At 38.6% G+C, this 26,067-nt stretch overlaps 1 protein-coding gene across 3 annotated transcripts in view; it reads left to right on the forward strand.

The window, feature by feature from the left end:
* Positions 1–25,390, forward strand: part of STAU2 (staufen double-stranded RNA binding protein 2) — a 174,151-nt gene extending 148,761 nt beyond the window's left edge. For all 3 annotated transcript variants that reach the window (XM_082046008.1, XM_082046010.1, XM_082046009.1), the window contains 2 exons: positions 23,354–23,442; positions 24,279–25,390. In XM_082046008.1, coding sequence (XP_081902134.1) covers positions 23,354–23,442; positions 24,279–24,372 — 183 coding nt within the window. In that variant the 3' untranslated portion in view covers positions 24,373–25,390. The remainder of the gene's footprint in view (positions 1–23,353; positions 23,443–24,278) is intronic.
* Positions 25,391–26,067: the final 677 nt, after the last annotated feature.

Below are 26,067 nucleotides of genomic sequence, written 5' to 3' on the forward strand. Positions count from 1 at the left end.
GTGCAACTAATTCTTCATAACAATAATACTTTGAAATAGTTGATTTTCAAATACTGAAGCAAGCAGAGCATGAAGTTTAAGGCAAGGCAGTAAAGAGGAGTTGGTTTCATATAAAACTATTTTTAAAAAAACAGGCAAGACAAGTTCAGTGAAGCACAACTCATGTTTTAAGAAAACCTTTATTTGTCTTGTGTGGAAAGCATCCTATCGTTTATTATATATATATATGTGTTCTATTTTCTTGAAGGAAACACAGTATTGGTTAGAGGTGGTAAGCATTCATAGCTCCCTTGGTTATAACACTCTACAGTCTCAGCCTGTTGAATTCAGGATATGCAGCTGTTTTTGACGTTATATACTCTGTAGCCAAATAAGGTAAATACCCACTTGGGCCAGAGCAGAGCTGTTAGCAACTTGACCACTTGCTTTCATAATCTGAATTCAGTACCAGGTACCACTCTGTTGTTGTCCAGTAGGATACTGGCTCTGGCTGGGATGGAGTTATTTTCTTCATAGTAGCCTGTACGATGCTGTGGTTTAGATTTGTGACTGAAACAGTGTCGATAACACATCAGTGTGTTAGCTGTTGCTGAGCAGTGCTTGCAGAGTGTCAGGGCCTTCTCGGTTTCTCACCCTGCCCCAAAGCAAGCAGGCTGGGGTGGACAAGAGGTTGGGAAGGGGACACAGCTGGGACAGCTGACCCCAGCTGACGAAGGAGTTATTCCATGCTGTATAACATAATTTTCAGCAATAAAGTGGAGGGGGGAGTTTTTCCAAGGTAACTATCATTCCAAGAGTGACTGAGCATCAGTCTGCTCCTAGGAGGTGGTGAGTGATTGCCTTTGCATCACTTGGCTTTATCTCCTTTTTCTTCACTTATTAAACTATTAAGTTTTTTTCACTTTTGCCATTTCATTTTTTGCCCCATCCTACTGGAGGGGAGTGAGCAAGTGGTAGCATGGGGACTTAGCTGTCAGCCAGAGTCAACCCACCAAAAGTAGGCAAGATCTCTTGGGATAATCAAACATTTCATTCTACATTAACGAGGTGTATCATTCTGAAAGCTCCCACCTTCAAGTTTGATAGTTTACATTGCACCAATATTCAACTTTATTCTCACATTATAACAAAGTTGGGGGCCAGTTATAACTTTTTTTTTCTTTTCTTCTTTGTTAGTTCTGTTGAGAATGCAGCAGACTAATATACTCAGGTCAAGACTTTGCTCTTATACGTATTCCTTAAACCTAATGTGCCAAAAAGTGTAGGAAAGCTGTGGATTTTGAGCACGCCATGTAATAAGCTTCAGAAAGGAGGGTCCCGGTACCTAATCTGCACAGAAATTACAGAACTCGACCTGCAGTGTCTTCTTGGCACACACTAATATCTCCATTTCAATTGTATCATTAGTTTACACAAAACTGGAGACTGGAGCAGAAAATGTGACCTGACCTTTTATTTTTTATTATATATACAGCATTTCCTGAGAAATCTGTTCCAGTACATGATACTGTTCTTTCTCTACACAATACGGAAATAAGCACTTCAAAATTCAGTTTTAATTTTCAGTCTTGGGTTATCTGCAGTATGTTCATTAGTTATTTGGGAGGAGGCATAAAATCATCTCTTGATAATGTTTACAGATAGCATAAAGAGTGTTAAATTATGGTAAGTTGTACAATACAGTGTGGTAAACCAGCTGATTCAACAAAGTCCATCCTGACATAGAACAATTATTCATCAAGGAACAAAGAATCAAAGCCATGCTGACAGAATGGAGAATTTTAGCCTAAAAGTAAGTAACTGATCAGGGGTTGTATGAAATGGGCAACTGAATAAGAGTTCCAATTACAGTGCTTGACCACGAATGTCATGGGTAACAGGAAGTATGACTTACAAGGTATATGCTTGTACGTGGCATTGGTCAAGCTGGTGCTGGAAAAATTCATTTAGTCCTGATGTCAGCATTTTTAAAGGTATATGGAAACGCTGAGCCAAGTTCAGTAAACAGTCACCAAAAAAAAAGAGAAAGTAGGAGGAAGTGAGGAGAAATACCTTTTGGTAAGGCACTTGAAAGCTCATTTGGTTTAATGTCTAAAGAAAAAAATTGGGAGCTGACTTGACTTTATCAAAGTACTTACAAAGAAAATATTGTTGATTTCCTAAGAGACTCTTTGATCTAGCTGAGAAGGACGTAATAAGAATCAATAGCAAAAGTCTGAAGGTGCACAAATTCACATGATGAAGAACGAGTTCTGAGAAGAAAAATGCTTATCCATGGAAAGAAGCTGCTAAGTGTCTCTAAAGCTCTGTGGAGCATGATACAATTTCTCTGATTGACACACAAACATGGCACTATCACCGTCGAACATTCACAAGGTCAGACTGGACCAACGCAGATAGCTTTATGAATTGATACATGTATATGGTTTATAACTATGGAACAGAAATCTCACTAACCTCTAACTTTCATCACTGGTACGAGCAGCACAGAGCAGAAAAAAATGATGCATGTTTTTAATGAAGGAGAGGAGCTAAATTGAAGGAACTGCACTGGGATGTGGTGCCAACTTGCTTTCATAATGAGGTCTCAGATGAAATCCGAGGAATGAATTCTACTGCCTGAGGGTGCTTCTTTTTGAAACTGATGATTCATTCAGTCTCTTCACTTTCTTTGGTGTTTTGAGTAGCGAATTCATTGGGTCTGCATTGTGTTTTAGGCCTGTCTTTCCATCTCCTATAGATGCAGTTTCTAGCTATAATTAATTTCTCGAGATAGGAAAGGAAGTCTGACATCTAGTTTCTGGATAATACAAGCGCAGCTCAACTGCAGTTTTGCAAATGGTTTAAATCAACACAACAGGCTCATTATTTGGCTTGTTTACTGTTATTTTTTGAGGGCAGGGTAGAAAGGGTTGCTTTTCATATTCTTAGGTGTAACTTAGTCTCTATTCTTACCTCTCTTGTTCAATGCTGTGATTGGAGAACGGACATCTGAGTGCCAAACACTGTGGGTCACTCTGGAGTTTTTTATCCATTTTACAAGTTACTTATACACTGCTATGACTTTTTCAACATTGGGTACTTTTTTTTTCTTTTTTTTTCAGTAAAAAATGATTAATACTTTCCTGTGGATACTGTGTCTTACCGCAGCATATGTTTCCTTCCACAATATTTTATGTTTGTAGGGTGAGCCTAGTTTTACCCATGTTTTATGACTGTATGAAAGCTTGAAAACTAGGGATAAAAAGTAAAATAAAAGCTTTCAAAAGTATTTTGTGACTTGACTTGGGCACTGAAGCTGTGGGTTCAAAGCCCATCTTGGATCTTGAACTGTCAGACAGTAACAGTTTGAATATTCTCTGATGCATCATTCAAATGAAGAGTCATGGACTGTTTACTTTTAATCTGCTGAGGGAGTTCTCTTTGCTAAAAATCTCCTTATTCTCTACAAAAAGAAAAACTATTTTCTGCTACAATCTTAAAGAGATGGATTTAGGGTAGGGCGTTTCCCTGCATTGTGGGGGAATTTCTCCTTAAGCCACAGAATACTGCAGTGCTTCTCAGTGGCCCCAGCGCACGCTTTTCATTTCTTCCCCACTTAATAATCAGAACCCATTAGCAAGGCTGAGCATATGCAGATCAATCTTGTTCAAGTTGTTCTTTCTGTCTACTTCCACTAGTGTGAAACACAGTTCTGCAGTGTATGGGGGACACCCCACTCTCCTCAGGTATGGTCGCCCCCCAGATTCTGATTATGTTCCATACACACTAAAGAAACCCACTTGTTTTATGGGTTTCTCTATAGTGAAAGTACAGAAAGAAAAAATTCCAAAAGTTGCTTCCTCCTACCTATCTATTTAGGATAGGATAAATCACACTCCAGAGATACCTGTCTGCTTATACTCACAAAAAACAATGATCTTTGACTATATCTCTGGTGAGTTCAGGCTTAAGTGAGAATGGATCCATCCATGAGTTACTAGTCTGCCATTTCTTCTCCAATCAACATTTTATTGAGAGTTTTATTAGAAGATACTACTCTTTATGAAACAGCCTTATAAATAGGGATAGTTTTGCAAGAACATCACCTGTAGTAATGCATTCTGGCATTTGCAGACATTTTGCAGGAATGTTTATTAGGAGGAAACACCTTTGCAGATCAGACACGTCTAGACCCAGTGAAGTGGTACATGGTATTAGGATCTTGCAGTATCGATTTTAGGAGTGAATTTCTTGTTCTGAGCAGTCCAGTTCCCAGTAGTTATTCCTTTCCAAAGAAAGTCAGGGGTTTGTTAGCTTGTGGCGGGGCACAGAAATCTAGCCATATTTAGCTCTAAGAAAATATGTATTTCCCTGGTAGAGGAGACAGTTATGAGAGGATGGTTTTAAACTAAAGAAAAAATGTTTCAAAGTGGAGGGACAATTTAAATTCTTTAACCTCTGCTTGTGTTAGCTACTTATTGGCTTCTAGTGTATGAAAGCTTCTTGGCATGTGCCCTGCCTGGGGTCGAGTAGGACGTGGGAGAGATTGTACTTGGATGTCTGGAGTACTACCACTTGGGGGGGAAAATGTGTAGCATTCCAACAGATATAATTAATGACAAGTGTTGTTGTCTTTCTCCTGTGCCATCCACCCACTGGCTGCCTGGTGCTGACCCCTTGCTGTCCTGCTGACCTCTCCAAAGTTTATTTTAAAAAGGCATCCCTGCTTTCCCAAACTTTTCAGCTAGGCTTCCCTTGGGCTTCTTGTTCAGTGCATGCCCAAGATTATGCCTGTGTCCACTGCTCAGTGATCAGACACAAGTGTTTCCATTAGAGGGATGATTAATGGAACGTTCCTTGGGAATGGCAAAAGGAGAAGTGGGTAATACAAGTCAAGAAACTTGTTAAAACTGAACAAAGGAACTTTTTTTCTTTGTTTCAGAAATAACTTATTTTTCAAGTGTGCCGCGAATTGCCCTATTCACTTGGGTCCTGCCCACATCAGTAGAATGCTACAGTTGTTTCTGCAGTGGTGGGTTTGAGAGAAGTTCGTGCTTTCAACCAACCCACTTTGCAGTGAGTGACCACATAAAATAAATCCACTAACTGAATTGGCTTCTGTGTTGGCAGATTTAGTAGACATAGGGTTTAATGCTGCACAGTACAGGTGCATGGAGTTTTCTATATCTAAATGCGAAGTAATAGAACAATGCACAGGACTGAAGAGTATACAGGAATCCAAACTGGCTATTATGAGTGTGCAGCTGTCAAGTTACTCCTGTCTAGTAGCATTCTCCAAAGAGAAAACTGCATGACTAAGTCCCTCATTTACATGATGAGGATCACAGATCAGTTTCTGCCTGATCTCAAGCCTCACCTCACCCCGTGTTTTCCCTGTCCTTGTTATGGGATGTTAGAGGCAAAAACCTTTTTCCTCCATTTCCATTAGACCCTGTGCGTAGCTCTTTGGATGCCCAGGAGTAGCACCGACTATCAGCCATGGCATCCTGCAGATTGAAGCAGCCCAAGTGTAGAATGGGCATGGTGATGGATTTTTCACAGCTGAGGGGAACTGGTGAAAAACCTGAATGAGGCACAGGGGGAAAAATGACCTTGGGAGGAGAACGGGAGCTCCGCACTGCCGCTTCCCCAGGAAGACAAGGGCTGGCATTTCTAGTACTACCAGGTAGGAGCTTCTACACTCCTTTAGAAGGAAGAAGCCTCGCCATTTTCCATGAGAAATCAGTGCTTTTGTGGCTTGTTCTTTTCAGTCTAAGAGTTTATTAAGGGCGTTGTAGAGACAACAATAGAAAATGTTATCTTCCCACAAATCAAACAGCTCCTCTGCCTGGCAAACTTCACTGTTCCTCAGCAACAATCAAATCTGACTGCTTGGTAAGTTGTTATTCAGCATGTGCACATCATATTCTTTATGGAGTTAGTTTTTTCAGATCTAGAGCTTGATCCTTTTGCCAAATCAGAAAAATTGGGCAGTTGCAGTGTGGTGCAAGAGGGAGACTGAGGCATGGGGCTGGAGCTGCTGTTCTCTGCTCAGCAAACCAGGTCTGAAACTCCTTTGCTATCTGTACAGCAACAAGTTGACTCATTCCACATTTTAGCCATTAAGCCATTTCTGCACATGCTCCTGCCCTCTCCCGTGGCCAAACCCCATCAGGCACGATGTGCTTTTGAGAGGCTGGTGCTGGTTGGGACCCCCACGTGCCTGCGCAAAGGGAAGGTCTGCCCCTCCCCTGCATAGCAGAGGCATTCTGCTTTTATGGCATCTGGGACACTGCAGCTGTTACAAGGAGGGGTTTGCTCTTTTTAGAAGTTATTAGCAAAGCAAGCATGTTGTTTATTAAAATATGAAGTGTACGTTGTGAACTGGTAACTATGATACAAAAAATATCAGCATGCGATTCTGGCAGTTTATTGAAAACTCCTTCCCGCCCCTACCCCAGTGAAAGGTGGGAAATATTTTTTGTTTGAACATCCAAATTTAGAATTCAAAATAATTTATATTTGAGTTATAAACATTATAAATTAAAATTGCATATTGAGAATCATATAGAAATATTAGTGAAAAATATTTTACTTTAGCTTTTCGTTTATGACCAGCTTTGATGAAATCACTGCAATAGATAAAACACAAGAGAGCGCGTGATCATGAAGAGCAGCTGAAAATTTTTTCCTTATGTTTCCTGTAAAATATGTAAAATATGTTTCCTTATGTTTCTGTGTGCTAGTGTGTTGTTAACTCAACCTGGAAATGCTGGTAAAGTTGATGTCAGCCAACCATGATATAGTAAAAAAGATCTAGAAAAAATCAAATATTAGTAACATAGCAATAGAAGAAGTATATATGACCATATGAGGGAACAGACTTTGTGTAAGTACTGCAGAAGATACTTTCTTTACAATGACAATGCATTTTAACACAACCTTTTTTTTCATCTTCTTAATAATTAAACTGTCATTTCGGTCTGTTAAGTGTAATAATGACTAGATTTTTTAACCCCAAGCTAGTTGAGCTTTTGTCAGCTACCGTTCTTCATTTATTTTATTTATATAGAGATTTTATTTACTGTATTTGAATGATTGATATTCATTCACTGTATTGTTAATTCTTGCACCCTTACTGGAGAAGACTAACAAGCTTTGTCAGTTCATTACTGCTTCTTTTGTTTTCTTTCGTATATTTAACATCCATTGTTGATACCAAGTTACAGTTCTGTCAGTTGCGGCTTGAAGACAAGAATGAGGTAAATGTTAGGGGAATATAAATTATTAAACAATTTGCAGGGGTGGTTGATTCTAATGAACTAAGTTTCTTTCCTAAATACATGTGTGAATGATCAAATACCTCTATGGCATAGCTAGAAAGAAAGAAGTGCCACTGCTTTTCACAACATTTGTGAAAGAGATTGTATCGTACAGTTAACTCCTGATTTGAGTAAAATATTTTTCAGCCTTATAGGATCTGAAATCGAGTTGAAACAGGCCAAAAAATTGATAGATCGTAGACCCCACCTTCAGGGCAACTGAGTTAGTCCAGTGCTTTGGAGTCCCTAATACTGTCGTGTGACTTGCATCTTGTGAAGTACACAGTGGTTTACACTTTCGAGGTGATATCTATAGGCAGAGAACAGGCCGTACTCTTTCACATCTCTTCTAGACAGGCACATGATTTTTCAAGTCTAGGATAATTTGTTTCTGGCTGCTAGGCAAGGAGAAGAACTACAGTTCTGAGTTAGAAGTATGGTGTACAGAAACACTGCATTTTCCTGAAACAATGGAAAGGTTTGTCAGTATTTGATCCTCTCTTTTTGTGTGCAGTCCATAGGAGAAAAAAGATGAGGCGTTTGGCATATGTATTTCTGAAAATGAGCGTGAATATTCCCACATAACAAATAATGAGGAAAAAATGGGTTTCATAGTGGAACAGGTTGAAATGCAATAGGCAATGGGGTGCGTTAGGAAGCCTTCTCTTTTACTTTTGGTCTAAGACTTTTTTTACCTGGATGTGTGTTGCAGTTTAGTAAAGACACACAAGAGATCTATTATCCTCAGGATGGCAATTAAGTTTTTAAAAAAGTATTCCTCATTTATGGGGAAAATGGTTAGATAAACACGACAGTGTTCCTCACTGATGGCTGTTCCAAGGACTTGCTTTATTTTTTGTTAGAACCATTGTAGTACTATCATTTGCAGACTGACATTGGTTTACATTGCAGTTTGGATGATTTTCTCCATTTGTATAATCACAGGCCAGCGAGTGGAGTCTGTGGGTGGTTTTAAGAGATTTTCTAGGCTTCTTTGTTTCAGGAGTTTGGTGTCCAAACATTATATGATTTGTTTATACTGATTTCATTGTGAAAGAAATAATAAGTCTGATCTCCTCCTCTCTTTAATGTAACTTGATAGCATGACAGTTATCTCAAGCATGATTTCGGTTAGGTCTTATTTGTGCTTGAAGAATATTGCTGTATAATATGCATGGTTAGGAGTGTATTTTCTCTGCTTCTGGTGGCAGCCTTAAAAAGTTAGTGTTTCCTTCATGCTATGATTGTATTGTTTATATGACAGCTAAAAGTATTAAATTCTTAGAGCTAACTGAGATTTGGCATAATGTTTTATTCTTCCTGTCATTTAGGTTACATTAGTATTTCTGCTTTTTTGCATTTTATTGTATTGTATTTTAGGCAACTTAGTTTTACTCTATCATGGCAGAGTAAAATTGCTTGTAGCCTGATCCTGGAGACCTTCTCATAGGGTCTGAATGCATGAGCAGGCTTATTGGAATCATTTGCATAAAGAGAACTTGAGTAGTGAAAGATTATTATTATTTATCTTAATAAAATATTTCATTAAGATATAGCTGTATATTAGTTAACATGCCTCATATGGAAAAATATTAGACAAAATAGCATCCTGAAGGCTGTGGCTGGAGTAGTCGCTAGTGGTTTCTGTGCTTTACACAGTAATGTAGACTTACTCAGGAAATGTGAACTTGGACTCTGTTCCTTCCACAGCCTTAAGGTGTTCATTATGGCATGTCACAGGAGACTGTCTAAATGCAAGTACAGCTATTTACCTACTTTCCCAGATAAAAACAGCCACTGTATAGCAAATTTTTCAGATACTCAGGATTGCACAGAGAAAGCACAAGAAGTACTGTTATTGCATCCTACCAGTTAAAGAAGCCATTGAAAAGCAGAAGTACTGGATTGCTGGTCCTGCTTTCATCAATTCTGAACTTGGTGTTAGAGTAATAATTGGGTAAAGAACAGAAATTATCTAGGGGGCATGGGGTGATCGTCAGGATAGCTCAGTAACTGCTGTGATCATTAGCCCATGGAGCCAGTTTCTTCCTTACTCTTTTTTCTTTGGCTCATGAATGTTGAGTTATTTTTAATGTGACAGCTGAATCATCCCTATCACTTACCCTGAGGGTTAGATTGTCAACTAGGAGGTGGTTTGTTGTCTTAAAGCTAAGAAATCTAAAATCTGTATCTCTTGTACCCTGGACAAGCATTCTCACATCCTTGCCATTGACAAAAAGGGAAGTCTTGCCTCCAACCTCTTCACTCGTGGTCGTCTTCTCTGTGAAAACAGTGAGCTCTCCTCAGGCTTGTTGAAGAGCTGGAAGAGCCAGCTGTCTCGAGGAGACAGCTTGTGCAGCTGTGGATACTTGCTGACCAAGCTGCCAGGCCCTCTGCGTGAGGCCCTGGCTTTGCAGCTGAACAGAATCACAGAATCACAGAATGTCAGTGATTGGAAGGGACCTCGAAAGATCATCTAGTCCAATCCTCCTGCCAGAGCAGGAACACCTAGATGAGGTTACACAGGAAGGCATCCAGGCAGGTTTTGAATGTCTCCAGAGAAGGAAACTCCACAACCCCCCTGGGCAGCCTGTTCCAGTGTTCTGTCACCCTTACTGAGAAGAGGTTGATTCTCAAATTTGAGTGGAACCTCTTGTGTTCCAGTTTGAACCCATTACCCTTTGTCCTATTGTTGATTGTCATCAAGAAGAGCCTGGCTCCATCCTCGTGACACTCACCCTTTATATATTTGTAAACATTAATAAGGTCACCCCTCAGTCTTCTCTGCTCCAAGCTAAAGAGACCCAGCTCCCTCAGCCTTTCCACAAAAGGGAGATGCTCCACTCCCTTCATCATCTTCATTGCCCTAACTCCAGAGAGGAGCAGGAGTTCACCTCTGGGCTTGGTGTACCTCATTGCCTGCAGGTAGCTCCATACTCAGCATGTATTATAGCTTTCTCGGGTCATTCTTCAGAGAAACCTGGCTCTCCTCTTAACACTGAATGAAGAAACTGAGTACTTAACTTCAGACCTTTGATTTTGTTCCAGGGATGTGCTGTTTAAAACTTCACTCTTACGGTGCCTAATTTGTGAGCACCTGAATTCTTTATTGAATCTAACCCTGACAGGTTATTTTGTAACTAGAAAAGTTTTGAATAAGCTCTTTTTGACAGCTGTGGTTAATGGAATTTAATAATACATGCTAGGATGAAATGATAAAATAGCCGTTAGCAGATCTTCCAGACTAAAAGCCAGCTGTTCAGTAAAGTTGCTGGACATATATCTATATTTTTGACTGTAACTGTAAGTGGAGGAAAAGCAGGTTGATTGTTGAAGAGCTCTGTTAATCAGAGTCAAGGAGTGTCTAATCTGCATTGATGAGCTGCCAGTTGGAGAGGTTCCTGAATTTAAGAAGTCAGAGTTCTTGAGGAAATCTGGTTCCTGCTTGTTAACGTCTCCCTTTAAGCACTTTTTGAGGTACATGGTACCTGAGGTATACCCTTTGTACCAGTGAAGCATGTAGGACAGCATTCCTGGTGCCTGCTCCATCCCACATCATTAGTATTCTTTTTATATTTCTACTTGTAATGCAGTAGCAGCCAGAGTTAATGACTGTAGGGCAAATCCAGGAGCACACATCCAGTTCCTACTTGAATCAACATACAAACGGTAGTAGAAGCTGAATCTAGGGTAGATTTGGCCTTTCCGCTAAAAAGTGGAGCTGCAAGCAGCGGAAAATATTAAAATAATCCAATAAAAAGTACATTTGCCACTTCACAAAATGAATAGCAGGGTAGCTGGTATGGATTTTAGGTGAAGACTAATTCTTCATCTCAAGATGATGCATTTGCTAAAGAAATGGTTGAATTTGTGTGTAAAATAGCAGCACTGGACTAGGCAGGGGAAAAATACATATTACCAAAGTATTCTGCAATACTGTCATTTAACTTGATCACTGGAGTGATGAGTCACTGACAGCAGATTAGTTTTTTATTTCACCTTTGGGAAATATTCAAATACCCTCACAGGATTTTGAGGCAAAAGGAGAAGCAATGAAGCCATGATACTGCTCCTGTGTTGCAAAAAGACAGGTTAAAATATTTTACTTAAAAAAACCCAAACAAACAATATAAACTTGAAAAGGGATAGAGGGGATAGAAATAGTATAGCTTTCTTTAGCTTTCTTTTGCTGTTGGAAAACCAGGGGTTTTTCTTTCCTCCTTGCTGTATAATAAACGCAAACTTTGGGACACTTGAAAGGTTTCCTCATACCTGAGACAGAAAGCTGAGTCCAAATATAAGGCTCAACTGCTCCTCTCCTCTCCTAAAGGGCTAGACAAAGTGTAGTTTGCATTTTATCCACCACATTCAACAGCATCTTCCAGGTTTTCCAGATATTGTCAGAATCCTCAGATCCAAATGATAAGTTAGAATTTATACATGTAATCTAAAATTAAAAAAAAGAAAAATCTGTTGAAGAAGTCTTCTTTTTAAATATTAACCTTTTCGGCTCCTGCCTTCTGTCAGAATATGTGACACTTGCCATACACTAGTTCTCTCCAGAAAGTGGTTTTATTTTGCAATTCACCTCTAATTCCCAACACTGAGAGCTGGGAGTGCTGGGTGCTGTGGGCTAGTAAGGAATGTATAGGAGCTTAACAGCAGGAGCAACAAACCCAGGTTAAAAATTCAGTGACCAGGAACAAATGTGCCCTTTATTTCATCTCCCAGCTAAAACCCTAGATACAGTTTATTGGTTTTAAACTTTTCTCATTTAGTAGAAAAATCTAAGCTTAGTGTTTCTACTTAATCACAGCCACTTTAAATGGGACATATATGGCTCTATAAATTAAGCTAACACAGAAGTATTCTTTGTTTAAAAGACGTGGAAATTGTTTGACAGTTAACTATTAAATGGTATCTAAAATACTTGGAATTTCCTCTGAAGAAGTGTATACTTCAACTGAGAATGACAAAATCAAATTTACACCACAAGTGATGGAAATGTACTACTTGATGGTCTCAAAGTCAGAAGCTAAGTCAATATCTGAAAAATACTGAGCTACAGTGGTTCTTTAAGGTCACACAGCAGTTTAGTGGCAGAGTCACTGTCTTTTGAATGAAACAGATTTTTTTTTATCCTTCAAAACACATCAAGAGGTCAAGTATTTTCAGTCACTTTGAAATGAACTAGAGACCTCCTGAATTTTTTTCACGCAGAATAACAAGCAACTATGAATGTGCCACCGCAAGCATAGTCATTAGCCCAATGGTCATGTATGGCACTTGTCTGTGGTATTTTGACTGGGGAGTCCATCCTGGACTTAGAAAATATTTTCTCAAAACTGACATATTCTCATAAAAAGGTCTGTTTCTTGATTTAGTGTTTTTCTGGGAAAGGGATTTGACCAGGTCTCCTCCTGACTTCTAGTTCAGTGTCCTATCCAACAGGTCATATGTCCCCCGTAGCAAATATGGATGAGTCCCCTCTTTGAGGAGCAGCAAGATCTGCAGCATCTTCATAATACTTCGGATGTACTCTTCTTCTCAAATTTTGGGTCTTGACATAAAAAGGCTGGAATGAAGGATATGGTGTTGTGCATACCCAAGTGAAGGCAGAGAGCCAACAAAATGCTCTTGTAATTACAAGTGAACATTCTTGTATCATAAAACTGCAAAGAAAAAGCTATAAATCAGAGCTGGCCTGGTGGTCCCTGGCAGCAAAGCACAGGAGGTTTGAGCTCATTCCCTGAGCTAGCCAAGAGTGGAATCCTTGTGGAGACAGCGGCTCATTCCAAGGGAAGGGCATTCCTCGTGTCTCCTGAGTGATGGTCATGAAGCATTGATTTTGGTGGGAGTCAGATCCAGTCTTCAGCCCTGTAGGAGTGATAGCCTGAAAAGTGCTGGCCATTGTGGAAAATGAAGCAAGTTGAGAACCAAAGGAATTTTATCTTCAAGAGCTCTTGTGCATGTTTAGGAGCCTACTGCTTTCAGTGTTAGGCCTGCACTGTTGTCCAAATCCCGTATTTGTTGACTTATTGTTATACTTGAGTATGTGAGATTGTCTTTTAATTCAGGTATCTACTTTCATGTTTCCATATACTCACTCATGACACGAAACTGTGCTAAAACATTTTTATAGGCATTAAAAAAAATGAAACTAAGTGACAGTATCCAAAACATCTCTACTGATTTTTCTGCCACTAATGAACGTGGATTCAAACTTCATCTTGTTAGAAATGGGCTTTTCTTCAGTCCTGGAACATTTTTCCTTTTTTTCTTTCTGGTGTCTCATGAGGATATCGCTCTTTAAAAGTCATTGATCTGTCTGGATAATTTACCAGTTTCAAAAATAAGCACATAATTAGCAGGAGAGTAGGAAAGAATTAAAGCTGTTAGTGCTGGGCAGTTTTCTAGAAACTTTCTTAAATACAAGCTGGGGGGGGGGGAGTGTTTCCTGTCTCTCCATTTACAAACAGTTTGGAAGGAGCAAAATAAGATGATCTACTGTTATTAAAATAAAAAAATTTTAAAAAGAAAAAACAGTTGAGAGTGTACAAGTGATTATAGCAAAACAAACCCCAAATTGACAGCTGCACAAACAGCACTTGTCCAGCAGTGGTAGCTACTAGGAATACCCAGTTTCCCATTAGATTGGTAAGAATTTATAATCACTAGCACATTAGGGGACTCTCCTATAATGAAACCACAATTTAATTTGTTAACCTGATTATGGAGGAGGTAAAGGAGGAAGGGCAGAAATTCAGAGTCTCACTTTGCCAAGTACATTATCTGCCTTTTGATAATGGTGCGTGACCGAGACAGACAGTGTTTTCCAGAATCTGCCCCTACACTGGTTTAAGAGCTACAATCCTGAAAGGTGAAGGGCTCTTTCCCAAACAGATGTGACCTCCTTCAACTCTGATAAACTTCCTTAAAAGACGATGGAAATCTGTACCACACAGGATGTGCTCAGCACATTGAGGGATTGAGTTAGTAATGTCCCTGATAATTGTGGATACCTCATTGTAGGAGTCAGTTTTTATTTAAATTTTTTTAATAGGAGTATACACATCTGTCTTTATACCCAGCAGCTTTTCTGGCCCACAAGAAGTCCTCTGTGAGTTTCCCCAACTGAGCTCAGTGGGATCTCTGTCAGCTGCAAGATTTATGTCATCTTTTTCAGTCCTGAGAACTGTTCCGTAAGCTTTTCACATCTGGATTTAATTGGAAAGACATTAAAAGACATTAAGTGTGCTGGAAAAGCATATTTTAGAGAAGATCTTTATAGACACTTCCATTAAAGGAGCTGATGGTTGTAGGTTAAAATGGGATGAGGACAAGCCATCAACAGTTAGCAAGGGCAAAATTACATTACGAACTACTTCAGATGAGAAGTTTGGCTTTTAGCTCTTGGGCCTGACTCTGATCTCACTTAAATAACTTCAGTTAGGAGAAAAATGCTGGTTAATGCAGTGTAAAAATACCCTGAGATCAGAATAAAAAATTTTTGCCTTTTGGAAACACTCAGATTTCTAATTACATGCCATATATGCTAAATATAATGCTTTTAGCTGTCAATCTGGATTTGGTACTTCATTGGATGTACACTCATGCTTGTAAAATGAGACTTGGAGAATTAAGAGGGGGATTGGTCGATAGTGCTCTGGTGGAAGTATCCTTCTCCAAATGTTGATATGTGGGCCACAGGAGCAGAGTTACAGAGAAGCAGAGGGATGAGTACATGGGCTTCATTACAAATGTTGTGATACAAGAATCTACAGTCCTACCTAAACTCCTCCATTGCTCCAGCTACAATGTGCTGCTTGAAGAAGCCAATGGGCAGTCTTTTGCATTAAGTGTAATCTATTGCTTTTCTCTTCAAACCAAGGTTTCGACTCACTATGTTTAGACCGACATGCACTTAAAATCTAAGATATGGTGTTGGTATGAGAGAACAAATTTTTTTTCATTTAAAAATTGCTAAAGTCAAACAATCTTTTAATATCCATTTTTTGACCACTCTGCATGAGCGGTTGCCTAAGGAAACCACTTAAATAACAGGATCAATGCTTAAGTGTTGTTTAAATATAGCTCAGCTTAGAGCTCATTGATTTTGTTAAAACAGTTCTGTCTACATTTACACTACTCATAATATGGGTCTTTGCCTCATTTATGTGCTGCAAGCTGTGTAGTGAAGGCTGTGGTAGGGATGTTAAAAACAGGATGGAACTGTGGAGGCCACACAGATGAAGAGGATTGTCTATTGCGGTATCTTTTAGAAGTCAGTATGAACTCTTGCACAGCCAAGAACTTCAATCCACTTGTTTAAAATCAAGAGGTCAAAATCTCCTGCAATATGGATAGGGTTAAAGACAGTGGACTTGCAAATCTATGGCAGCGATGGGCAAAATGCCTATAAATAAATAATTAAATAAATCAAATTGTTCTGAGAACACAGCTGACAAGGATATTTTCCAGCCATCAGTGATGAAAGAGACAGTGATTCATGGCCTTTCTTCCCTGCTGGTGCAGGATTTTGCCTGAGGATATATATTGTACTGTTTTCAGTTTTAGGTTTAAAGCTATGTTTCTTAAAGTCACCCATAACTTTTGTCTGCAACTTCTCAGCCATGCTTGAGTGTTGTCTCAGTTGCATGATTTAAACCTCTACCTACCCTTATAATAATTAGCCATCTAAATGCTCTCATTTGGAAGTCTCTAATTATTGAAAGCACCTATATTACTTAAATGTCTACCTTCTTCTGAAAGTTAGTGTTAAGTAGCTTTTGTCTGAGCACATCAAATTAGAAGCGAGATCGATCTGAAGACTAATTGCTGACTGGTGAATTTCTGTTGTATATACTTAGTGTAAACACTTGAAAATTTAATTTTAAAATATTTTTCTGTTGGTAAGTAAGATGTGATGATGCGTAATTCTTTCTGTATTTGTTCTTTCAATTGTAATAATTGAAGAAAAACTATGAAGTTTTGAATTTAAAAACAAATTTACTTTAAAACAACTTCCGAGTTTGTAGACCAGAACCAGTAAAGACTAAAGAGCATACACTGGAAAGGTACTGAAATTACCTGACAAAAGAGGCTTGACTAGGAGTTGTTTTAATTACTGATACTGGGGCCAAACCTTCACACCTCACTTACTGTTAGAGGACATAGACACGCCTCAGTAGATACTGGCATTGAACCTGAAAGCTCTTTCACGACATTCATGAAGAAGTGCCAACTTACTGGTTTCCAGCATAGATTGCCACAGAGGCAAGAGTTAGCATTTCGGTAACACCTGACAATGTTGCTCCTCACAAATATGTAAAGAGGGAGGAGTCTGAGAAGATACAGATTTAAGAACATTTCTTCTCTGAGTCCCATTACAGATCTCTTTGTGATCTTTTCTTCTTTTATTCCCATCCACCAGTAAGAACGCAGTATGAACTTGGCAGTCAGACAAGCCTCTCCACACTGGATTAATCTCTTAAATTGGTGTTGAGTTTGTGAAGTTTGACATTCATTATTATTTATCAAATACTTTTCATATGAAAGCATACCTTTTAATTGTTTTTATAATTAGGTGTTTTTCAGCATGGTTTTCTCTCATTGTGGCTAGAAACTCTTGAATCACCATTAAAGCAATAGAACTGTCTCACCTCAGATGATCATGCAGCTTTTTCTTGGGTTTTGAGATAACGTTTTGACATTAATTACACCTGGAATTACTGCACAGTGCCAAGAATGGCAGTCAGCTTTCTAGTGTGGTGGTTCCCATGCTAAAATAAGCCATAACTAATTGACCGTCTCTACTGTTACCTCAAGCAGTCTAGCTAAGTAGACTGTTGAAGAGAAAACTTACAGAAATAAAATTCCATGTTTAGTAGTGTCTTTTACTCCATACGCTCGGAATATTGAAAGGCATGGTCTTGTGTCCAATAAAGCTAGGTGGAAGAAGGTGACATTTATGCTGTTGTTGATAGAAGCTCTGCTTAATATATTGGAAAAATTGTTCAAGAACAGTTAATCCTTACTTTAGGATTATCCCCAGAAAGCTGGCAAGGTCAGGCTGTACGTGGATTGTGTGTCATTTAAATGCTGGCTGCATGAGTTGCCTGGGGGTAGCATTAACTACTACATGAGACTTGTTCTAAGCTGTATCTGTGAATCATCATTCTTTGTTTGAAGGTGCTGGACTCCTTCTACCCTCCAAGCTCCTTCTCTTGACAGCTGCAATCAGTAGCCTTAATTGTAGTGCCTATCAGGTGACTATGCCTTTGTGCAGAGATTAATCAGGTAGGAAAATGTTATTTCCATGTAAACTACATGAGTTAATCAGATTATAACCCTGTGTTTTTCATGCATATCATAAACTGTGTGAGGGAAGGGCTTAAAGTCATTTAATTAATGTTTACATTGTGCAGTGTGAAAAGCCTTTCTGAATTTAATTTCTAAACAGATGTTAACATTGGTTCACATGAAATCTAATCAACTGGGGACAATAGCATATTGGGAGGAAAGTGGAGAAAACTCCTATAAGAAGTTATAGCTTGTGATGAAGTAAATTAATTTACAACAAAAGCTGTGGGGAAAAGGGATTCATTTGCAATACCCATCACATAGTTTTTGTTTAACATATATGTGGCCAAACTGGTAAATCTAAGAGAATTACATGGATATTTTAAAGAGTCAAATTTTAGCTGCTTTGTATGTATGTACATAAGTCTACACAAGCAAATATATCTTCCCTTTGTGCATTTCTGTATGCACACAATTTTAGGTGTGGACAAGTTAAAGCCAGGTGAAAGCTTCATCAAAAAATTCTTCCGCAAGAGAAAGCAAAAACAGTCACCAAGAACAACAATTTTAAATACATACAAATCTAAATAGTTGCTTAGCTTTGTGACACGGTGTCCTCAAACTTGCCTCTGCAGCTGTGATATTATTGGGGTATTTTCGACAGATTTTAAATGTGAAATTTAAATCCACATATTAAAAAGTCATGTAGTGCATCTCATTACTGATGCAGACAGCTTTGCTGCAGTGTTATTGCATGGATGATATTACCTTTTGAGGCCTCAACTGTCAGGGAGAAAGGAAGAACCTCTCTGCTTTAGGGGGCCTTTTTTTCTCTTGGCTTAGAAAACAGTTGAAAATTGATTGTTTGTAAATATACTTGCTATAAGTTTTGTTCATGCATTAACTCTGCTGTTGTCTAGCTCTGTTGTTTAACTCTGGCTTGCAAGTGAATTCAAGGATGAGAGCTAGATCTGTCTATCATTTTAACCTGGCATGCAGGCATTTTCTCAAGCCTAAACTTGGGCACAAGCTGAGACTTGTTCATGTACATGGCTCGTGGCTACAGGTGGTGTGACCACAATAAGTCATTTGACTCTGCAAACTCAGTCTAGAACTAAGATCCAGCTACCGAAGACAGTAAAATCTTGTCCTTCATGACATACCCTGCGCTCTGACTTAACCTATTTTTGCAATGTAACTGTTTCTGCCCATATTTTTTGTGTCTAAAGAAAACACTGATTAAGGCCAAGCTGAATATGCTTTTTTATGTACTTAGAAAACTGATGTTATGAGACATTTCACCAGTAAAGTAACAGTATCAAGCAGTGCATTTATTATGATTGTCTCAGACCTCCTTGGTAAAGTCAACTGGAAGGAACACAGAGAACAAGAAACTTTTACAGTTTTTGGTTTTATGGAACAGTCTGAAATGCAATATAGATATAAGAGGAAAAACACAAACTACATACTGTGCTAAAACAAACATGTGAAAATTTTATCATGAGGATGTGGTTCTTAAGTGCTCATGAGCTAGTGTAGTGCCTGCCTGCTGTTCTTGCTAAAAGAATGATCTAATTTTACTAGACTGTCATTATAAGATGCTTAATCCCCAGAGTGAGGAACAGGAAGAATATTTGCAAGTTTCAGTGCTATTTATTAATTGCCGATTGACTTGAGGAAAGCTAAAAAATTACTGGAAACATCCATCCCCATCCTGATACACATACATACTAATAATGGAAATGGCAGCCAAGACAAACAGCTAACAGCGCGGTGCATCCTGTTGGCATCGTATTTTTGGCGCTGTTGTAGCTACACAGAAAACAAGTGATACAAGAAATGTGTAAGGACATCTGTTCTGTAACCTATGGGGCTTCACTCACAAAACAGTTGTAAAATCTTCTGGGGGAGTGAAAAATTTCTCTGTATCTGTGCAGATGCTCTCTTGTAAGAAAAATATCAATGGAAGGAAGTGTTGAGCTTTTAAAAGAGGAAATTGTTCACCAGATTCACTGTCAAATGTTCCATTCTTTTCTTTCCTTTTCATTTAAACTAAGTTATCTGCCATTCACCAGTTATATTTAAGCCAAGTGGTGTAAATCTGTTGGGACTAATAGAATTGAATCATGGATTAAATTAGCCCAGTGTCTGCTTGTGTCGCAGATGAGTCTGTAACAAACTGCTGCTGGTTTGGCTGGGGGGGTGTGAGTCTAGTGCATCCACGACAGCTTGTAACTCTTCTTTGCTGCATGTTACCTGGGTTCTGTGTCACTCTACTGACTATTCAGGTCACAGCATCTCAGCTGTCAGCTTCCTTCCTGAACCCAGCATCTTCATGTCTGTCTAGGGGCATGACAGGGAGAAGAGAAACATTAAGGACATCTATTAAGGTCCAAAGTATTGTTTACTTACCAGCTTCTCTCAGCTTTGCTGATGCTTCTAAATGTAAGCAAGCGATGGGAGAAAGAAAAGGGGGAGTTTCTAAAACAATGTAAGGCTTCTCTCTACCATTCCTCTGCTGCCCTTCAGTTACATCCCATGAATGGACAGTTTAACAAGGAAGGAAACTTTACCACGATTGAAATGTTGTTGCAAAATTGGGGTGTAAGTAGTAAGGCTCCACTGACAAACACCCTACACCTCTAGTTGGAAGATGGAGGATACAGTTACGGGGCTGCTTTCTTGCTTCCTCTCCCCTCTGATATTTGGCTTCAGAAATACAATAGATCTGAGATCTATCTTCTATATCACATTTCAGTTTGGGAAGGGCATGGCTTGAAGAAGGCTGAGATGGAGAAATGAGACTGCACCATGTTACAAGCATGAGGATTGGATGTTGTGTTTGTATTCCACATGCTTATCATAAAACACCTTGAATCTTACCATAATTTTATATGTTTCCTTTAACTATTCCGTATTTATTTCCTTGACACACATAATGATCCATGCTTACAGGCAAAGAGTTCATTATTTTATATTGTAGTACTTCTTCCCTGGCTGTTAGAAGAGGAGAGATGCCCTCATGATCTGTTTCTGTTGAGAAATATTACTCCTGTGGCTAATATTCCTCCAGAAAGTTCCAAAGCAGCTTTTCTGGAGAGCAACCCTGAAAGCTGCTCTGTAATTGATGTGTTATGCCTCTCAATAGCCAGTTCTATGAGTAAGACAGTAGTAAGTAAAAGATGTACTCATATTCAGAGCAATTCTAGAAAGGAACTAGGAAGTTTAGGTTGGTCTAATTAATCTTGGATGATCTGGGGATTTCAGTGACCACTGATCAAGATCAGACTGTTCTGCATATCATATGATCAACCTGCAAAATAATCTTGAATGAAACATTACTTGGCTCTATTTCTTACCAACAATTATCAGGGCCCTTTCATCCAAACCACTGTACAAACAAATAACCTGAACCAATAGTTCTGCCACAATAAGTTTGCAATACACACATCAGACCTAGAAGCTAAGAATGGATATAAAAAGGTCAACAAGATGGGTTCAAAAGCAGATGAGGCAGCAATTAAACTTTGTAGGAGGAGCATATGTCTCAGCTTCCTTCTCTCCTTGCAGTGCTACCTAGTAATGGTTTTTGAATCACCATACTTAAGGAGAAAGGAGATTCTTATTGTTTTGCTAATATATATCACCAAAAATTGACATGAGAGGACAGGAGATTATTGTGTTGCTAATCCATGGCAAACTAAAGTACAATACAGAAGCAGTCCTGTGCAAGGCAGCACAGGAGCCAAAATTGCTCCCCTTCCTCACATGATGAGTAGTGCTTGCATTGTGATGAAAAGGACCCCAGAGAGAGGAGGAGAAGAGAGAAATTGAAATGAAGAAATGTGTCAGGTTACTGGAAGAAACAGAGAAGTTGGGAGGAGAGTAGATGAAAACCCTTGTTGCCACTGGGAGAAGTTATTTCGGCTGAACAAACAGTGGTTTTGCTCAGTGGTCAAGATAGAGGATGGAAAGGCAGATGGCAATTAGAGCTTATAGGAGTTGAGAATGCATGTCTAAAACTACAAGGGACACTGTGAGGTGGTAGAGAAAGAGCTGTGTTATAAAAAATACAAATATATCAAAATGTCTAGAAAAACAGAATAAATTAGGAAAGGGAGAATAAATTCACTGGGGAACTCAATGGATGATAAAATTGAAAGATCCTTCAACGGAAGAAGTAATTACTGAGGTGAACCTGAGATTCAGCCCTTAGTCATACCATTGGAGAAAGGATAAAAAGATTTTAAGATGAAGGGGAAAATCAACGGATGAGAAGAAGCAGCAAGCAGAGGGCAGGTTAGCTGTCAGACCAGAACACATGGTAAAGGTTGAGTGGATGGGTAAGTAACAGTGATAATCTGAGATTTACCAAGACACTTCATTAAATGTTTTGCTTTTTATTTGTTTGTTTGGGCAAAAACTATAAAACTTTGCAGACTAGAAAGATTCCATCTTTATGCATTATGCTTGGGAGTACCTTGTACAGCCTTCTGAAGCTTTAGCAGCCACTCATTACTATAGACAAATCTGGGGATTTTTACTTCAGGGCAGCCTAGCAATTTTTGTGCTGCTATTCATCTCACCAAAATACACAATGTCTAATAATATTTAAGTTGTATAAACATACCTTTCAAAGGAAGGAGCTGTTGAGAGAATCCAGACAAAGAATTAGTACAAAAGCATATCTAGTACTTCATTACAATAGCAGCTCCTGTTCCCGATGGAGTCCATGCTCTCCAAAAGGAACGGGAAATGAAGATGGAGACATGGATTCTTTCTGTCCCAGCAATTAAGAAGAGTGCAACTTCCAGTTTTCTAAAAATCATTTGTTACCTCACTATAAAGAAAAGTGCTGTAGGGCCTGCAGTCAATTCCAGTGTTTGTGATGTTACCTTAGATGACAGCCTCTGTGAAAATTTACCTTGTTTCCTTCTGTGATTAGTTCCAAATGCATCTTAGGTGGGAATGATTAAAGAGAAAAATCAGTTTTTCAGTCCTGCTTTAATTTCACCTTCAAGACAGAACTGACCTCAGCTGTTTTATTGTGCTGGATGTGTTTTAAAAGTCAGCGACATGGTGTCTAAGAGTTTCATAATCAACATTTGGTAAATTATTAGTAATTACAAAAAATCATTTGTATTTCACCAAAGCAATTAAGGATGAGAGAAGAACAATTTGGAGTCCTAAAGGAGGACTCATGAAGATATGAGAGAAGCTGGTCAAAAAAGAATGCTCTTGCACAGAAAAATGTCAGCTGAAAATTGATCATACTTCTGTTGCTGACAATCATCCCATATTGGCACACCCGGTTTAGCGCACTTCACTACCTATATATAAGACATCAGTCTGCTGCCTTGGAGTGCTGGCAGTGTCCTGCTGACCCTCTTCCTGTTGTCACACCTTCTGCAATCAACTACAAGACAAGAATTTGTCCACAGGAGCTCTGGAAATCATGGGCTCTGGGAAAGCGCATGGAGAAGCTGGAGAGAGGGGCAAGAATCCTAAAAGTATATCATGTTCTTCTTGATGGTGATGAATCTTGCATTAAAACAAATGAAAGTCACTCATATATGCCCAGAGGGAAGAAGAAGAAAACATCCCCAAACCCATGCGCAAGCACAGTTGTTTATCATGAAGCTGTTAGCTCTGTAGCCTAAATGGCTTCAAAATATAGGAAATTATTTAAATCTACAATGTCCTTCATTTGGTGTAGTAGTTTTTTTGACGACTCATTTTTTGTTTAGGCAGCGTTAAGTGCCTTGAAACAGTTTTCAGAACAAGGACTGGATCCAGTGGAAGGGGCTATGAAAGTTGAAAACGGAGCACATGAAAAGTAAGTGCCATTTAAATCCTCTGCATTTCAATGCCTGTGTGGTGCGGTAGATAAGAAATGTTAAAGTGCTTAGTTGCCCTTTTAAACCTGTGTGAAAATATTTCCTCTGGAGTTTGTGACAATTTGAGAGGATAAACAAGATTTCAGGTTTAGCATTAATGATAATGTTTACTAATGCGCTATGAGACTGTCAGTCCTCCTATGGCAATTCTAAAGAAAAGGATTTTCTTCTCATTGTATGGGTTCTGTGTAAGTAGCATAACATCAATTTTGTCAAATGTGTTGTAGCACATGATATTGCCTGTAAATAAGGATAACTGTTTGCCAAGAAGTCCTTATGTCTGCAAGATTAATTTTACCCCACCGAGTTTAAAAGTTAAAATTTCTTTCAGGTCTTAAAAAACTCATACATGGAATATTCACTTTAAGTAGTAGACAATAGAACCACTTTTCACACTGGATTTTCAATTATTTAAGAAAGTGGGATTGTCTGTCCAGTATAGATTTTTTTTTCCAGCTGCTAGTCTGTTTATGTAAGAAGGTAGTCTTGCGTTACTAAATAAATTAGGAAGTAATAGAATAAGAGAAAGAAGACTAAAAGTGGTGTTTGGAATTTTCAATACATATATCATGGCTATTTATATACTAATTTAATCAGAAACATTTTTCCATGTGATCTCATCAGCATAGTATTTGAACATAAATATTGTTGTTTCACTTTAAAATGTTACCTTCCACAGTGACCTTTGAATCTCATGTGCCATCTGCTAATAAACATGTCTTAAAGATGTGCAACCCTGGACCTCACCACTCTTGTTAATATATTAATCTTTCAGACAAGTCAAGCATCTGGGAGAGAAAGCAGACAATAAACAGACTAACTCAGGCACCATTGCTCAGGACTGCAAGGATTCAAAGGCTGTCGTCTAGGAGCTTCCCAGCACCCACGGCTGCCACTGCATCCCTATAAACCTGTCAACACGCAATAGGGTGTATGTGTACAAGGAAATGAATGACTAATACCATTATTTGGGTCTTATGTGAAGACAACACTATTCTAACACAAGAGATAGTATACATGGTACTGTTTATTCAACTGTGGAAAAAAATAAAATTGGACATTTCCCTTAGAACCTGAGATCAGAGCATTACTCAATTGCCCAGAGGCGGAAGAAGTCTGATCATGTTACTGGAGGTTAAAATAACAACTAATTAACAAAAAACATTTAAAAATAAAAGGGGGAAACTTTAAAATTGATTAATATTGAGGAAAACAAGTCAGCATTGGTTCAGTTATACAATTTTTTCATAGTGTAGTTTTAAGTTCAGCTTACTGTTTTTTAAATAATGCTTGAATATTTTAAAATTAACCAATGACAGTGCTGTGAGAATTGTAGTTGTTGTCTTCATATATAGTCATACAGCTTACCTTTTTATGCAGACATTATGCATTCTTCATTCTATATGAATATGTATGACTTTAAGGTGCACTACTCAGAGTTGTATGCAAACTGAAGTTTAAATCATGACAAGTATTTGCTTAACATGAACAGATGTTAGTTATGATCAGTCTCGATATACTCCAGGACAAAAGCAGGTATGGTATTTGATTTTCCTTGGCATAATCGAAGAGGCGTCTTGCCTCCAAGCAACATTTTCCCCTTCAATTCTGCTCTCTGTTGTGTGAAGCACATCTACACCACATTACGTGTGTTGTATCAACCCACCGTTTGCATTGACTGAGCGTTTTTGATCTCTGCATTCGGACCAAGAGCAAAAGGTAGGACTGCAATGGTACCAAGCTGAGGATGGAAAACTGTTGATAAAAAGATTGTTCTTTTGTGAAAAGAGTGGCAGCAGAGCTAAGACCTGTGGCTGCTCTTTACCAGCATATTTATTTTAAGTGTGTGGCCAAATGCAGTAAAACCACATCAGTTCATGTGTACAATGACAGTGTCGTCTCTTTCTTTATTATTCACAGGTAGACAACTAAGAGAATTAAGTGCAAAAACAAATAAACAAACAAAACACCAAACAAAAACCAAACAAAAACCACAAACAAACAACAAAAAAAAAACCCAAACAAATCCCACACCTCCCCCCCCAGTTGGAAACTAACAAATGACTGGCTACCACGCCAAAGCCAAAGTTCAACCTACCTTTCCCATGCCACCACCTTCTACAAACTTACCATGTTAGACCAGTAATTCTGGCATTTAAGTCATTTATTTATCCAAAATATTATATTTTATTTGATGTAAACCTAATACAATAAACACATAAAGCTTCTACCAACTGCATAACAGTCACGACAACATTATACAGGATTTTAGAAGTGTTTGAACCAAGTGACTCACACAAGAAAGAAGAGAAACAGCAATGTAAGGAAATGGTGCATGGTACAGTGGCATTGATTCACCTCTGGGACAGGCTTCAGGGTAGCATGCATCTTGCTCTTACAGAATCAGTGATTATTAAAAATTTGGAGTCCTTTTTGCTACTTCATGTTTCTCATGGGTATAATTCACTCTCCTCCCAGCAGATGAGGAGCCTTTGTTATAAAAATTTGCTGTTTTCTAGGGTCTGACTCGATAAAAGAGTCAGGAAAAAGCCAAGTCTTTCAGT

This window comes from Streptopelia decaocto, assembly GCF_964273445.1.
Source record: "Streptopelia decaocto genome assembly, chromosome: 2".
In the NCBI taxonomy this organism is placed as follows: Eukaryota; Metazoa; Chordata; class Aves; order Columbiformes; family Columbidae; genus Streptopelia; species Streptopelia decaocto.